Genomic DNA, 15,509 nt, shown 5'->3' with positions numbered 1-15,509 from the left:
CATATTTGGCACACCATAAAGTGAGCTAATGTAAATATCTATTCCTGTCCGTATTTTAAAATGCAGCATGACCTGTTTTTGTCTCTATTTGCATTAAATTGGTATTATTTGCTATTGGACAAAAACAAAAAAAAATTATCTGCACAGTGGAAAGTAAAACCAATAACAGCGTATACAAATCAAACTATGAAATACTGATGACATGATGCAGATCATTAAACTCAATTTGGGGGGGGGGGGTAGGCAATACTTTACTTCAGGGGTCCCCAACTCCAGTCCTCAGGGACCACCAACAGGTCATGTTTTCAGGATATCCTATGGTAAGAACACCTGTGGCAATGTCTGAGGACCGACAATAATTACATCACCTGTGCAACACTGAGGAAATCCTGAAAACCTGACCTGTTGGGGTCCATGAGGACTGGAGTTGGGGGAACACTGCTTTACTAGACCCAGACAACCCCTTTAAAATAGGCAATCTATAGGATTTATGCAACTCTTTAAAGACATACTTACCACGTTGGAAAAATCACAAGTCGTGTGGTTACAAACATCAGCCCAAATATCATGAAAAGGGCATCACATAGTCTCTGATACTTTGCATAGTTTGTCATTTTTGCTGCCTTTTAGGGAAGAAGACGACATATTAATGATAGAAATACAAATACATCACTACATAGTATTCACATCCAGGGAAAACCACATGGACTATAGTATATATACACACCATGGCATTTACTAGGATGAATAAATGCTGAGAAAGTTCCATTGAAATATATATGTATTTACGCGCGCGCGCACGTGATGGATTCTCTCTAATTTTCTCTATGAGTGTATGTCAGTGAACGTATTCCAGGTGTATTTCAACATACAATAATGCACATAAAATGACAAATATTAGTCCATTAGGAGGCACACAAAGCATTAAACATTTTGCATATGGTTTCACTATGCAAACAAGTTTATATAGACCTACCTCCAGCAAGAAGTCGGAAGCATCATGCAGGCACAACACCAGAGTCCCGACACGGACCATGTTATTGACATAGGAAAACGATATGAGACCAACTGTGGCCAAATGATGAACAAACATTATTAAGAAGTCCTGTCAATTGAGAAATAAAGTATATTAGACGTGCAAAACCAAGTCAAATGCACTGTATCGAATATTCTGTGCATATATCCCTCCATGGTGGATACGGCAGATGTTCGTGTTGTAGCAAAGAGACCTCGGCTCAAAGAATCTGAGATTTCTCAAGCGGCTTCACCATCAGAAGCAACTAATGTTTACAAACGAGGGTCAACTGTAACTGTTACAATGTCACCATTCCGATTCTTCAACGCTGAACACTAAGGCTGGGTTCACACGGGGCGTATTTTCGTCGGAAATCTCGCGGTTTGGCCGCAGCAAAAACCGCGAGATTTCCGCCGGGAGAACCGCCGCGGTTTAAGCCGCGGCGGCTTTGAAGCGGTCCAGCCGCATGCTTTTCCGTTGCGGCCGGCTATCTCAGAGGAGAGCGCAGCTGTAACATAAATAAACAAAAAAAACTAAAGTAAACAGACATGCTGCTTCTTTTGAAACCGCGGCTGCAGCCGCGGTTTCAACCGGATTTACCGCAGCGGATTAGCCGTCCCGTGTGGACGAGGTTTCTGAGAAACCTCGTCCACATGGCTGGCTAATCCCGAGATTAGCGGCCGCGGGCGGTTTTGCCGCGAGCGAATCTGCTGCGACAAATCCGCCCTGTGTGAATCCAGCCTATAGATGATTACGTGGGGAAGGAAGGGGTTATTAATGAGGTCGCTCCCAATTGTGAAGTGAATAACCCCAATCGCAAAATTATAGCAGGGAACTATTTATTTGCTTATCTTTAACCCCTTGAGCACACGTCATATTTTGGGGCTTCTGCAACTGCACTTTTTTTAAACTTACGGTATAGATGGGTTACCTTTATTCTATGGGTTGTATTATTATAACAATACCTAATGAATAGGTTTTATTTGTCCGAGTTTTCATGCTTTTGCTGAATACGAACATTTTACTGCGAGAAGAATAAAAGTTGTGTCACCCCATCCCAAGACAGACAAGGGTGCGATCGTGTCACACCAGTGGGATGGCTAAAGCCCCCTTTCCTCTGTCAGACACTTTTAACCCCTTTGATCCTAGCAGTTTTAGACACCATGGTATCAGATTTTATCCCATTCCCCGGAGTTATCGTGTGACTTAGCCCATTCAGATGAATAGGTACTTTTCCCTGTGCGAGTTCTGTCCATCACGGAATAGGACAGGACTCGCATGAAATCTGACACTGAAGGCAGCCTAAATAAGGTATATGGAAAGAAGTGGACTTCCCCTATATGAAATATTCATAATATTTTTCATAATACATCGGTGTCTAAATTAAACCTGCAGCTGGCCAAATTCCTGAACTACTGCAAATTAAGAAAATCCGGTTGTGTGGTGCCAATTTTGATGACCCCAACAGCACAAGGGATGGGGAAACTTAACACATTCTCTTCCGTATCAACAAAAAGTCACAATCAACCCCACAAACTCGCTTGGCTTTATTGACTTAGTGTAAAACGTTAACGTGGAGATCAGGCCATGAGGATTATTCTTCATAATGAGAAACTGGCTGACTCGCATTATTGAGACACGAGGGCAAGAAATGAAGAAAGAATGTGGTCGGGTCCCATTAGCTTCAATTACCACTGGGGAGTCTGGGGAATGTAGTCACAAGACCGCTGTAAACTGTCCAGCTCTGGAGTGAGGCAGGATATGGACTACATACTGCTAGCAGAGGGCAGGTACTCATCCTCCAGAAATGCTGCATCCATGTTATATTGCTCATACACTGATAAGATCCACACGTAGATAAGATATGCTCTAAGTGTACTAAATAAACTTTGCCCTGAAGGGTCACCAGGCAAGTTTCTCCACTATGAAAAAAAGTACATACTGAAGACGTTCCCATGCATTATAATAAACCATGTTACAGGAATACTAGACCTGCCATGATCATCAGTGTTTTTTGTATCAACATAAGTCAAGAAACCAGGACTTGATCCTGCAGGTATTACAGCTTCACCTGACTAAACAGACAGCTTAAGTCCCAATGACCATGGCCGTTCGCCTCTGGATCCCACCGCAAATACTCCCCATAGGACATGCAAGGAAAACGCTTTTCCATGCCCACGAGTGGAACATCCGCAGAGCAGAAAGACAACAAGACAGGTACGTGGGGGTCAATGCCGAGGCATAGGGTCTGATTCCGTTGTGAGATTTTGCAGTCGGAATCCGACCCGGACATGGGCATGAGGCCTTAAAGGGGTTGTCCCGCGGCAGCAAGTGGGTCTATACACTTCTGTATGGCCATATTAATGCACTTTGTAATGTACATTGTGCATTAATTATGAGCCATACAGAAGTTATCAAAAGTTATTCACTTACCTGTTCCGTTGCTGGCGTCCTCGTCTCCATGGTTGCCGTCTAATTTTCGCCGGCTAATGGCCAAATTAGACGCGCTTGCGCAGTCTGGGTCTTCTGCTTTTCTCAATAGGGCTCCGTGTAGCTCCGCCCTGTCACGTGCCGATTCCAGCCAATCAGGAGGCTGGAATCGGCAATGGACCGCACAGAAGCCCTGCGGTCCACCGAGGGAGAAGATGCCGGCAGCCATCTTCACCGGGTAAGTAAGTAGTCACCGGAGCGCGGGGATTCAGGTAAGCGCTCTCCGGTGTTCTTTTTTAACCCCTGCATCGGGGTTGTCTCGCGCCGAGCGGGGGGAAGGGGGGGGGGGGGGGTTGAAAAGAAAAAAAAACCCGTTTCGGCGCGGGACAACCCCTTTAAATTGCTGGTTTGTTAAGGGCGTTTTATATGGCCTGATGGGCAGCATACCAGTGACAGTCACAGAGATATCTGCTGTGTGGATCTGTGCAATAGATTAGAAACTTACATTTTATTAATAGCTGCACATGCGCAGGGGGACTATTTTTAAGTAGTCCTGGATATTCATAAGCTGCAGCTAGTCGCGCCGACCCGGCCCTCCAGCCATTGACAGCTCTCTGGTTATAAAGGCCCATTTACAAGGAGCAATGATCGCTCAAATGACAGTTTGAGTGACAGCTTTGAGCGAGCATTTTGCATAAACTAATAAGTAGCTATTCAGCTACTTAATAGCTTATTAGCGTGCAAATGAAGCCTTAGCTGAAAGCAGTTAATAGCCCGAGGGCTCTTATCTGCTTTCAGTTCCTTTGTTCTCCGATGAGAAACAATGCCATCAGCACTACCCGCCGAGAACTCAGCCTGCAGTCCTGATAAGACCACACGACGATTTGTAGGCTAGCCTAAATTTAACGATCAGCCAGCGGTTCAAGACGGCCGCGCGTTTAGACACAATTATCACTCAAACGATCGCTTTTTAGCAATTTTTGAGCGATCATTGCTCTATGTAAATGGGCCTTTACTGTGCATAGAGAGCTGCCAATCAGTTGCTGGAGGGTGTGCGATGTGGCTAGACTGCAGCTCATGAATATGCAGGACTACTTCTGTGTCTGGCAGTAAAGTGCATTTTATTAGTAGCAGCCAAAACTATTACACAGATCAATACAGCAGACTTATCACTGTAGTTCGGGTGACAGTCGCTACCTTGGGCTGCTCTCAATGAGAACTGCAAAAACATGGTGACAGATTCTCTTTAAAGTGAGAAGTCTTACCTTGCGCTTGATATCTGTAAATTGGGAGAACACTAGGGACCAGTAAAATGCCAGCTCTTGAATATAATAGTAGTAAATACCCAGCGTAAGTGGCTGTTGGGAGAGGAAAAAAAAAAGTTATATCAAACCTGCTGACTGCAATAATCCAAAGATATATACAAATACATATTACATACATCCCATAGCAAGATGCCATGATAGCCACACTACCTGAACATATAACGTATTACTGGACCTGCAAAAGCTATGACAGGCCCATGTACAGAATCTGAACGGATCTCCTTGAGTAAAAATGTTTCCATCTATCCATCTATCCATCTCTTTAAATTGCAGGAAATTGTTCGGCAGTCAACAGTACTCGAGCAGTGTGAGCACAGCCCTAGGTGGTCTCATACATAGCATTTTTGGGGAAGAACAGCAATGTTTTTTCCCCCCCATGCAGTTTTTTGAGTCAAAGCCAGAAGGGAAAAACTGTCTAATGACTTGCACTCAGGTTGTTTTTGTTCTTAAGAGTTTCCTTGAAGCCTAAAACTTTACAATTCACATTTTTGCTATTGTTAATATACTCTGTTTCAATTCTTCACCATTATCAAGATCTACAAGTAATCAATGAATAGGGACATTCAGAGGGCGATAACCGGTACTATAGTCCTGCACACAGCCAAGAGGCAGACTGTTCTATCCAGTGTAGACAATGCCAATCTAGCTCGTCCACTGTGTAGTAAGGCAAGGCCGCTTTCTTTAGGTAGCAGGAATGGGGAATCACTGCGGCCGAACGGCACTCGGCAGACCCGCATTGACTATAATAGGGGCCCCTGCTTTTCGTCCGGCCTGTGAACAAAAGATGAAGTGCTGCAAGCAATGCTTTTTCTTCCAGCATTTTTAGTCAGATCTGTGACAGAACCTCCGGCTAGACGTTTCGAAGCAGATGTGAAACCGGCCTAGAATACTAAAGCTTAAACAGCTCACCACTTTTCTCAATTACTTCTATCTATACTGGGTACAATAGTGGCTAAAGCTTTTTTTTCCCCCCTCTTTTAAACAAAACATCCTACAAACATTTCAACATTTTTGTGTGAATAAGGGGCCGTCTCATCTGAGCGTACGGTAAAAGCGTGCAAAATACGCTGCACTAGTACCTCATAGGCAGCCATTGTGTCACTCACACAAATTGTGTCAGTTACACGCTCAAGGAGGGAAAAAATATATATACAATGTCATGGTGTGTATATCTTGCAGCCCACACACTGTTGACAGGCCTTGTTTTGCTTCCTTTCAGGCTACCCTAAAGGGTGGGTGTACATAAGAATATTCATCAAATTACATGGACAGCAAAGTCCACCTATAGTCTCATGGGCTTTCATGGAGCTCCTCCCCACCCCCACCCCCACCCATCCCACATACGTGTACCGGTGGGGAGGGGGGACGACTAGTGGCACGTTCTGTTCGGTCCATTTCACGAATGAGAAACGGAATCTGCCATTCATGTGGAATGGTGCATTTATATGTGCAGCCCTATACGCGTCTACTGGGTGCAACAGGTAGACTAGTGCAACACACACACACCGATATGCTGTAGCCTTATAATGGTCGACAGTAATAAACTGTGCTACCTGAAGTCTGAGAAAACAGAAAGAATGAGTCACTGCAAGTAAAGTAACACTAGGACTACCTGCACACAGATGGGTCACCTGTGCCCGGTTACTTCCGCATACCTGTCCGCAGTCTTATCTGTACTGCGGATGCGCTGGCGCAAATGCGCAATACAGATCATGTCATGCCGTCGCTAGGATATGTCACGTGGATATCCTGCGGCCCTTCTGCAGGCATTGTGGAAAGGTCTTCAATGGAAGCCATTCGCAAGAGAATCCACCATTTCCACTCGTGGGTAGGGGGGGGAAAAGGCTTTTCCATAGCATGCTATGGGCGATATTTGCTGCGGAATCCAAAGGCGGACACCTGCTCTGGATTCCACAATGCAAACCCCCGTGTGCAGGCGGCCTAAAGCAATTGCCAGAGCGCCAAGAACAGGTTTGTCTGTTAAGACTTGACCGTCAGATGAAGAAGCGGCATCTCTACCTGATAGGGGTAGTTGTACCAGCACTGTCGGGTATCCCAGAACCAAGGTGTCTGCAGAGAAAAAAAAAAAAAGTTAATCACAGACAAAAACATAATAAATTCAAGAATTATTGTAAGACCGTTCTGCTTGTATACATAAAGGAACCTGACAGCAACAAGTTCCTAAGAAAAGAAATTTCATCTAAAAAGCTCATTCCGATGAGTCAGCAAATGAGACACTACTTGGCCTTCTAGCATGTGGGACATGAATATGCATTCATAGAAGCAAAAGGGGAAGGTCTGATTAACCAGAAGAGGAAAGAAGAATTGTTGCAGCTTTCAGCTCTAGCAAATAGATGAGAGCGCAGAACAGGACGACCTCCATTTAGGCTGCCATCACACTGGTGCGAGATTTGTGCGTTGCGAGACGCACAAATATAAACCCTATTCTTTTGAATGGGTTCATTCACATCAGCAATGTTTCCCTACATGGCAACGCGATGCTATGTGGGAAGCATATCTCAGCATGTTCTATCTAGCTGCGAGATCTCCCATTGTATTCAATGGGGCCGGCGGCAGCACCGACTGCAGAACTCTGCGATCCGCTGCCGTGGCATGGATTCCCTTCATCCCCGCAGTGATGAGAGGCTGTTTTCACATGAAACCGCCTCGCATCCGTGGGGCTTTCACATGTTGGGAAGTGCGGTATTGGGCAGGGATTCACGGGCAGATATCACGCTCGCCAGTGTGAAGGAGCCCTTACAAATATAAAAAGATATTTAACCCTTTCCAATCTAATTTGCATCCTGGTTTACCTAGGGGGCTTACTCTTTTTCTGCCATTATACAACAGCGCTATATGCTGGCTAAAGCCAGTACTGCATGAGGTGATACATTGGATAGGCTCTGACAGCAGAGAGGCTGGCAATATACAGGAAGAGAACCCCGGCAGACGTCTTCCAACATCAGAGCTGTACAGCCTTAAATCATAATGTCTTCAGAGGACAGACAGTGGATTGGAAAGGTGTAAAAGTGAGTTTTCTAAACCAAAACAGCCCCCTTTAACCACGTCGCTCAGGGATGCAGACGAAAGAGCTCTTGGACACCTTTGGCTATTGAATTTTTAGTCTGCAAGCCAAAGTATATGCGATCACCAAACTAAAAATCTTTACTTTATGTGCAACAGTCTTGAAAGTGCTCACAGCTTTACATAGCACTGTTCGAATAAATTAACACAAACGACAGCTATTCCATGTAAACATGGCCGCCAAGCAGGGTGACGAGCAACAAATTGCTGACTAGTTGCTTGTGGTTTCGTTTCGGCTCCCCTTAGAGAATAGCTGCAGGCTGATCAAAAGTTATCTGATGTTAAGTCACCGTCGCTCATGTAATTAATCCTATCCACGGGGAATTTCACCCAGCCAATGTGAAGACATTCTAATCCAATACACAATCCAACAGAAGTGGCTAGGCATATAGTATAAAGGGCTACTCCCCATGAATAGTGTAACACAGTGGGTCTACATAGCACACGGTACACTTGGTATATATCGCTGCGGAATAAGTTGGCGCTCGATTATTCTTATTAGCAATAAAGGTAAGAAAATTTCGTCTTTATATGCTAGCATGTCCGCCAAATAAGGAACCATCTGCAAAGCAAGGAGAAAGATAACAGAAAAAAAAAAGTTCAGAAGAAAACACAAGCAAAAAAGTGAAGGAGGGAGATAAGGGGCCTCAGTCAAAATTCATAGAGCTTATCTATGTTAGTGAACGCCAGAGTACAGCAGTTCATACTGGAATAACTTGCAAACAGGTTCACATGGAGGAGATCCCCTCTATGAGAACTGACGAACACTCTAAAAAAAAAAAAAAAAACATCCATCCCCTAGAAGTTGTCAGAATTGTAACGTTGATACAGTTAAAGGGGCTTTCCATGGAGAGTACTATTGAACTATTCCTTTGTGTGTGCGACCGATCATCCTCCTCCTGGAAGCCGCCATGAGAGAAATACATGTGGCTGCCGGATGTCCTGAACATATCGCCAAGCCGTCATTGTCCCTCGTACCACTACTAGGGGGACCGACTGTTGTATGTGATGGTCCCTCAGACCATCACACCAGCAGTGGGGGTCGTGTGCCGCTTCACAGCAAAGGCAGAATTGAAGCTTAAAAATAATTGTTGGCACACAGTGCGTTAATAGATCATTTAGTCGTTCACAATCACCTGTATAGGGAATGTGAACGACTGAACAACTAAACGTGTGAACGACTATTCTACACGTATATAGGGAACTGGTCACCATTCAGCAGCATCATAAACTAAGTTAGGATGCTGTTAGGGAAGGTGGCAGAGAGCCAGATAATCTACTTTTAAATTAAGCATAAAAATATATTAAAAAAATACATGTAAAAAAGTACATCTAACTTAGTTTATGGTGCTGCTGGGAGGTGACTATAAACCACAGACTTCTCTTACTTAACCCACAAGTAAAGGGTTGCACATGCGTATCCACTTGTGGATGTGAAGGGTTAACAATTGGCAGTGTACATACAGCATAAGGCTGAACATACCGCTAATGTTTAATTAGCAGACAGGAAGCATCTGCACTTTGAACTTGGCGAGTGCACAGAAAACAATGCGGTGTGTAGCCTGCAGTTGGAAGGGCTATTCTGCCAAGCAAAGGATTACACACTGTTTAGCTTATTCTATCACACAAAAAGTAAAAAAGTTGCCAACTTCCATTCACTGTCAAAACACGGTCTTTATTTCTGAGAACGGCGTGCATAACACAAACCTCGAGTCAGACGACACATTTAGAAAGTATGTTCCGCCTGTATTGTATAATCCCTGTTCTCAGGGCTGGGGAATGATCAATACGCATGAGGACTACTTACCGTCCAGAGAAACCAGACGCCATAGGAAAAGATATACAAGTAAAATAGAAACCTCCACCTAGAAAGAAAGAGAAGGCCATTGGTCAAAAGCACATAAGCAAAAAACTGTTAGGGCTCATGTCCACAGGCGGACTGGATTTGCGGAATCCGCACAGGGCACCCACACGGAAGAGCCACAATTCAACTCGCCCATAAGGCAAACATGGGCATTCGCAACTTAATTAAAGGATGCAGATTTGAATTGTGAACCTTTGGGTGCATGAATCAAAATCGCAGCATGTTCCATTTCAGTGCAATTCCCGCATGGACGGCTTCCATGGAAGTGAATGGAAGCCGTCCGATCAGTGGCCCGTCTACAATTGGCATTGCGGACAGGCCGCGAATAAGCAAGAGTTTGACGGGAGGGGGGGAAAAAAGCACCGTACTGCACATGTGCTTCCGCGCAGTCGCAAAACAGAAAAAAAAGAAAAAAGAAAAAAAAAAAAAAGACCCGGTTGGGCAAGCAGGGTTCTTGGCCGCAGGTGGATTCCACCCTTAGGCTCCATGGTTTATCCTATTGGGAGAGTACACTGGACATAAGGAACCAACCAGCCACCCAAAACGCTACGTCTACTAATCTTATTGATTTTATGCATTGTATGTATGTGTGAAATGATCTCCAACTTAAAACAGTCATACCAAGACCTATTAAAAAAAAAACAAAAAAAAACGCCAATCAACTCCCTATATCACCAATTAAGGACAGGTATCTGCCAGTCTAAAACCACTCAGGGCTTATTTACACTGCATACGATGACTGATATGGAGCGAATAGAACCCATTGATTATGCGTTCATCCGCATGACCGTATTTTGCTCGCCCCAAAAAAAAATACATAGCAGGAAAATCCTTTGTTAAACTAACTTAATTGCCCATTGAAATCAATTGAGGCAAGCTGAAAGCACAAGATACAGTAAAATATGCACCGCCCGTCACGCAAATAGGATTGTAAAAACATATGAAGCTGGGCTAAGGCTGCAATTATGATTTTGCATTTGTCTACACAGCGGCAGCGCTCTTTACACACATGTGCTGCATTTTACATCACTCCGCATTACTAACATTGATGAAACCGCATGTGCGCTTAGGAATACGTTTAACGCATACAAAACCTGCTGCCGTGTATTGGCACTCTTCCCAAGTATGAAACCTGCATGAACTTAACCTCAGAAGCACCAAGTATCCTGCCAATTAGTTAATGACTAAATGAAGCCATTAGTCCTGAAGAAGGAAACCTTCCTTGATCACGGCCCCACCTTAATCTGATAAACCGTACACCACACCTAGCAGTTCTCACAATGCAGACGTCCCCGAACACCGCAGCAACCGAGAAAATATCAGAGCAAGTATGACGACAGGGATCATCAGGCCGGAAACTTTCTTTAGCTGGTTTAGTTTTCTCAAGCCACTTTCAACCAAAAAATAAAATTTGGCATTTTTTCTTCATCCATTTCATGTGTTCTAAATTCGGTTAAGGACCGCCTGGCATGGTTTGTCATACAAGCACAAAAATGCATCTGTACTCCAGGGGCGAAGACCATGGCACGGCTAAACCATGTAAATCTACCCTTGGGCACGTTCACATGGGGCAGATTTGCTGCAGAATGTCCACAGCTAAACGTCCGCATCAAAACTCGGACCATTTTGTAGAGCTTTCGATTAAGATTTTGTTGCAGAATTCACCCCTCATTGAGAAGAGACAGAATCCGTAGCGATAAAACAGATAAGCTGAGGATTTAAATACCGCAACGCATGTCCGTTTTTAGTACGGGGTTTGTGACCTTTTCCTCCACAGCATGTGGACAAGATTTAAAAACCACCATCCACTTTGATGCTCCTGTAAATCCACGGATTTTTCATGTGAACATGGCCTTAGGAGGACACCTTCACAGGATTCTCTTGCGGCTCACAGTAACATTGACTAATACCAGTTTGGAGTCAGTGATTAGTAAGCGGTAGGGATGAGCGAGTATACTCGCTAAAGCACTACTCACTCGAGTAATGTGCCTTAACCGAGTATCTCCCTGCTCGTCCCTAAAGATTCGGGGGCCGCCGCAGCTGACAGGTGAGTTGCGGCGGGGAGCAGGGGAGAGCGGGCGGGAGAGAGGCAGAGAGATCTCTCCTCCGTTCCTCCCCGCTCTCTCCTGCAGCTCCCTGCGCCGGCCCCCGAATCTTTAGGGACGAGCGGGGAGATACTTGGCTAAGGCACATAACTCGAGTGAGTAGTGCTTTAGCGAGTATACTCGCTTATCCCTAGTAAGCAGGAAAGTCTTCCCCGGTGTTACGTGACACCAGCGAGGACGCCACGCACGGTTAATGTATATACTTTTACTTACATGCTCTCAGAAAATTTTGTCACTAAGCTTGGTTTATCCTGATTCCGCCTCTGCCTGAACCACCTCTGAATTTTGCGTGCATCCCAGTCCAGCTGTTTAGATAGTCCCTCCAGGTGCTTGCCATCAGGACACTGTGGAATATACAAGAACGCGTTATATAATGCATACAGCCAGTACATCTTGAGGGTTCTATTCTGCAGTGATGCAGCTAAGGCCTTATTTACATGAGCGTTTTATCGCAGCCATTTAGCCACAATATAATGTTGGCCCCCCCAAAAAATTGTGACCATCTGAAGCATTGGATTTCAAAGCATTCGTTCAGAAGGGTGATGTTTAGCCCAGAGGAAGGTGGGGGCGCGCGTCGCCAGGCAAAAAGATAAATAAACAAATAAGCACATACGCTGCCAAATCAGACGTCCCTATCTTTGACTTGACTGGCAAACACAGGGAGCCTATGAGAGCTGTCAGAAAAGGGTGGGGGGAGTTTAGCAGCGGCTAGCTCTATTTAAATAGAAACCATGCTGAGCATTTCTCCCATCCCAAATAATTCCAGGCCGCGGAGTCTATGCACCGCACCCAGCCCTGTGAATGGGTGAGAAAAAGCTATTTTTTACTTTGGCTGGACCTGACAGGGCAAGTGAGATTGGTCACTAATACAGCATTGACCCAAAGTTTGTAAATACAGGGTCTGCTGGCAGAGCCCACGTATGGCTGCGAGTGCACAGCACATGCCCATGTATCACTCGCACAGTGTGACCTTATAAAATTCCCTGCTCCATTTCATAGCCGGGTTGAGCATTAAAATGCCGCCCATACGCAATGCATTGCAAAAGAATAGTGTTGCATACGCAGCCGATACACATGTGTAGGTCTCACTCTGCGTAGTACGCATAGAAATAGAGCATGTTGTGATCTATTTCTTGTGCGTATCTACATCTCATGTGCATGGATCAATGAAAGTCCATTGGCTTTCATGAACTGTTCACCGTGCCAAGCATCACATGTGTAATACGCGGAGAACACACACCTGTGGATTGGAGCCCTACTGTAGCAAAAACTTGCCTGGGCCAAGATGCACCTCCAGTAGAATGCTGAATCAAAATTTGACATCTTTGATACATCACACAGGGTTTTTGTATGTTGTGTCACACATTGCATGAGGACATGTAATCATCTGGGGCTCTTCTGCTGGATTGAGAGTTGGCAATTTACACAGCATAACTGGCACATTGGACAAAAAGGGGCCACCATTGCATTTTGCTGTGCCATACATAACCCTATGGTGCACACCTAGTTGGTCAGGGATCCATATTACAGCAAGTCAATGATACAAAATATACTTCTTGGTCATGTCAGAACTACTTATGACAAGATGCTGGTAGGCTTCAAAGAATGGAATGGCTTGTATAGTCTCCAGACTAACCCCATTGAGCTTGTTTGGGATGAACTGGAAAGAAGGGTGAAAGCAAAGCAACCTACAAATGCAGCACATTTGTGGGAACTTCTGCAACAATGTTGGGAAGAAATTTCAGAATATCATCTGAAGGCAATTGTAGAAAGAATGCCTCAATTGTGTAAAGCTGTTATATCAGCTGGATGGGGCTACTGTGAAGAGTCACAAATCTAGATTTAATTTGGTGAGATGAAGTTAATCCATTTTTAGTCATCTTAACGTGCTTATTTGTTCTTCTAGCTTTCATTTCAAAGTATATTTGAGACATTAAATTGTGTAAACCACCGGTTCCCAAACTGTGCCCTTGGGGCTCCGCGTTCCGACAGCTGCTCACCACTGTAGTGTACTGTACAGTAGCAGCAAAGTGGATGAGAGTTTGAAAAAATCTGCATAAAACCCGTGTGGACACTGACACGAGGTGCGGCATTTAGTTCCACGGCATGTTCATTTTAACTATAATGTATATCAATAGCCCATCCAGTACTCCAGCGTTAGGGCTCCTACCCACTTACGTCTTTAACTCTGCGTTTACGATGCGTTTTTTTTTAACACGGATGTCAATGGGACTTTTTAATGTTAGAAACGCAGCGCACAAAAATCTCAAAGCACCAACTTGTGATGTTTTTCTTTAGCGATGGAGGTAAAAATTCTATGTTGTGATAAGCCCCTCCCCTAACCCCTCCTCTGACCACACCTTGGGGCTCCACAAGAAACTGGCTTCAAAAAGGGCTCCATGACGAAAAAAAGTTTGGAAACCCCTGGTGTAAACAAAAAGGGGGGAAAAACAAACAAACACTGGAATAGTTGGGTGTTCTAAAACTTTTGACTGCATATATACATACACACAATTTTATTATAGGAAAAAAGGGAAGGAGTACATGTTCCTTGGTCTTTAAAAGTGGAAAATCCCAATTTAACCCCCTAATGACCAGCCATTGGCCTCTTTTTGAAATCAGGGAGATCCAAACAAAAACATTTTTTTCAGTTGACATGCCTACAAGAGGACTTACATTTTGTGGGGAGAGTTTTATTTCTCAATGGTACCATTTGATGTGCCATAGCAGTTTTGAAAAAGTTTTTCAAATACAAAAGTTGTTGTGCTGTAAAAATGTCAAGAACACTTTATTCTGTGGGTCAGCAAGCTTCCGAATTCATTTTATTCTTATTTAACCCCTTCGAGACAAGTCTTTTTTGTTTTTTACATTTTCATTCCCAAAAAAAAAAAAAAAATCTTAATTAAGCTTTATTTATCCACCCATCTAACTGTATGAGGGCTTGTTTTTTTGCAGAACGAGTTTTATTTTTTTAATGGTATTATTTAATGAATCATATAATGTACTGAAGAACTTTAAAAACGTTCAAAGTGAAGAGAAATGGGGGGGGAAAAAAAAAAAAAAAAGACATTCCGCCACCTTTTGGTGCGTCTTGTTTCTACGGCACACAAACTGCAACAAAATATAAAATAGGGTTTTTTTTGCTAAATTACTTGTATTGAATTTTCTTAAATCAACTTTCTGTCTCCATCTTCTGCGCACAAAACAAAAAGTTGTTTCATACGCTGGAAAAACCAGTATGGCAAAATGTTTTTTGTTTTGTTTTTTCACCCTACTACACTTTTTTTATTAAAAAGTAAAAAAAAAAAAAAAATTTTTTTTTTACATTTTCTTTTAGTCCCCAGGGGGGACCACAGAATGTGATGCTTTGATCGCTCCTGCAGTATGATGTAATGCCAGCCCCCCAGCTGCCATGACACCCGCACGGCTCCCCGTGATCTCATCGTTTGGGCAATTTAAATGCCGCTGTCAGAAAGGACAGCGGCATTTAAATGGTTAACAGCCCCGATCGGCTACGTGGCTTGTTGGGGCTGTTGCCCATGGGCGTCAGCTGTGAGAAACAGCTGACACCCGCAATATATGGAGGGAGGTCGCAGTTCGATCTCCCTCCACACGCGTCCTGCAGCTGCAGGACGTAAAAACACTACAGGGCAGTTACTAAGGTGTTAACTAGTACAGTGAAAAAA

General features: G+C 44.0%; 1 protein-coding gene across 1 annotated transcript in view; it reads right to left on the bottom strand.

Moving 5' to 3' along the window:
• CERS5 (ceramide synthase 5) overlaps positions 1-15,509 on the bottom strand; it is a 52,991-nt gene that overhangs the window by 13,011 nt on the left and 24,471 nt on the right. Inside the window, exons 3-8 of the mRNA XM_066584011.1 lie at positions 12,037-12,167; positions 9,662-9,719; positions 6,790-6,840; positions 4,711-4,803; positions 977-1,105; positions 517-623 (exon numbers count right to left, since the gene is read on the bottom strand). Of these exons, the coding sequence (XP_066440108.1) occupies positions 517-623; positions 977-1,105; positions 4,711-4,803; positions 6,790-6,840; positions 9,662-9,719; positions 12,037-12,167 (569 nt within the window). The remainder of the gene's footprint in view (positions 1-516; positions 624-976; positions 1,106-4,710; positions 4,804-6,789; positions 6,841-9,661; positions 9,720-12,036; positions 12,168-15,509) is intronic.

This window comes from Eleutherodactylus coqui, chromosome 1 (genome assembly GCF_035609145.1).
Source record: "Eleutherodactylus coqui strain aEleCoq1 chromosome 1, aEleCoq1.hap1, whole genome shotgun sequence".
Lineage (NCBI taxonomy): Eukaryota > Metazoa > Chordata > Amphibia > Anura > Eleutherodactylidae > Eleutherodactylus > Eleutherodactylus coqui.
The sequence above is the reverse complement of the archived record's forward strand: the minus strand, read 5'-3'. Positions and strand labels throughout refer to the sequence as shown.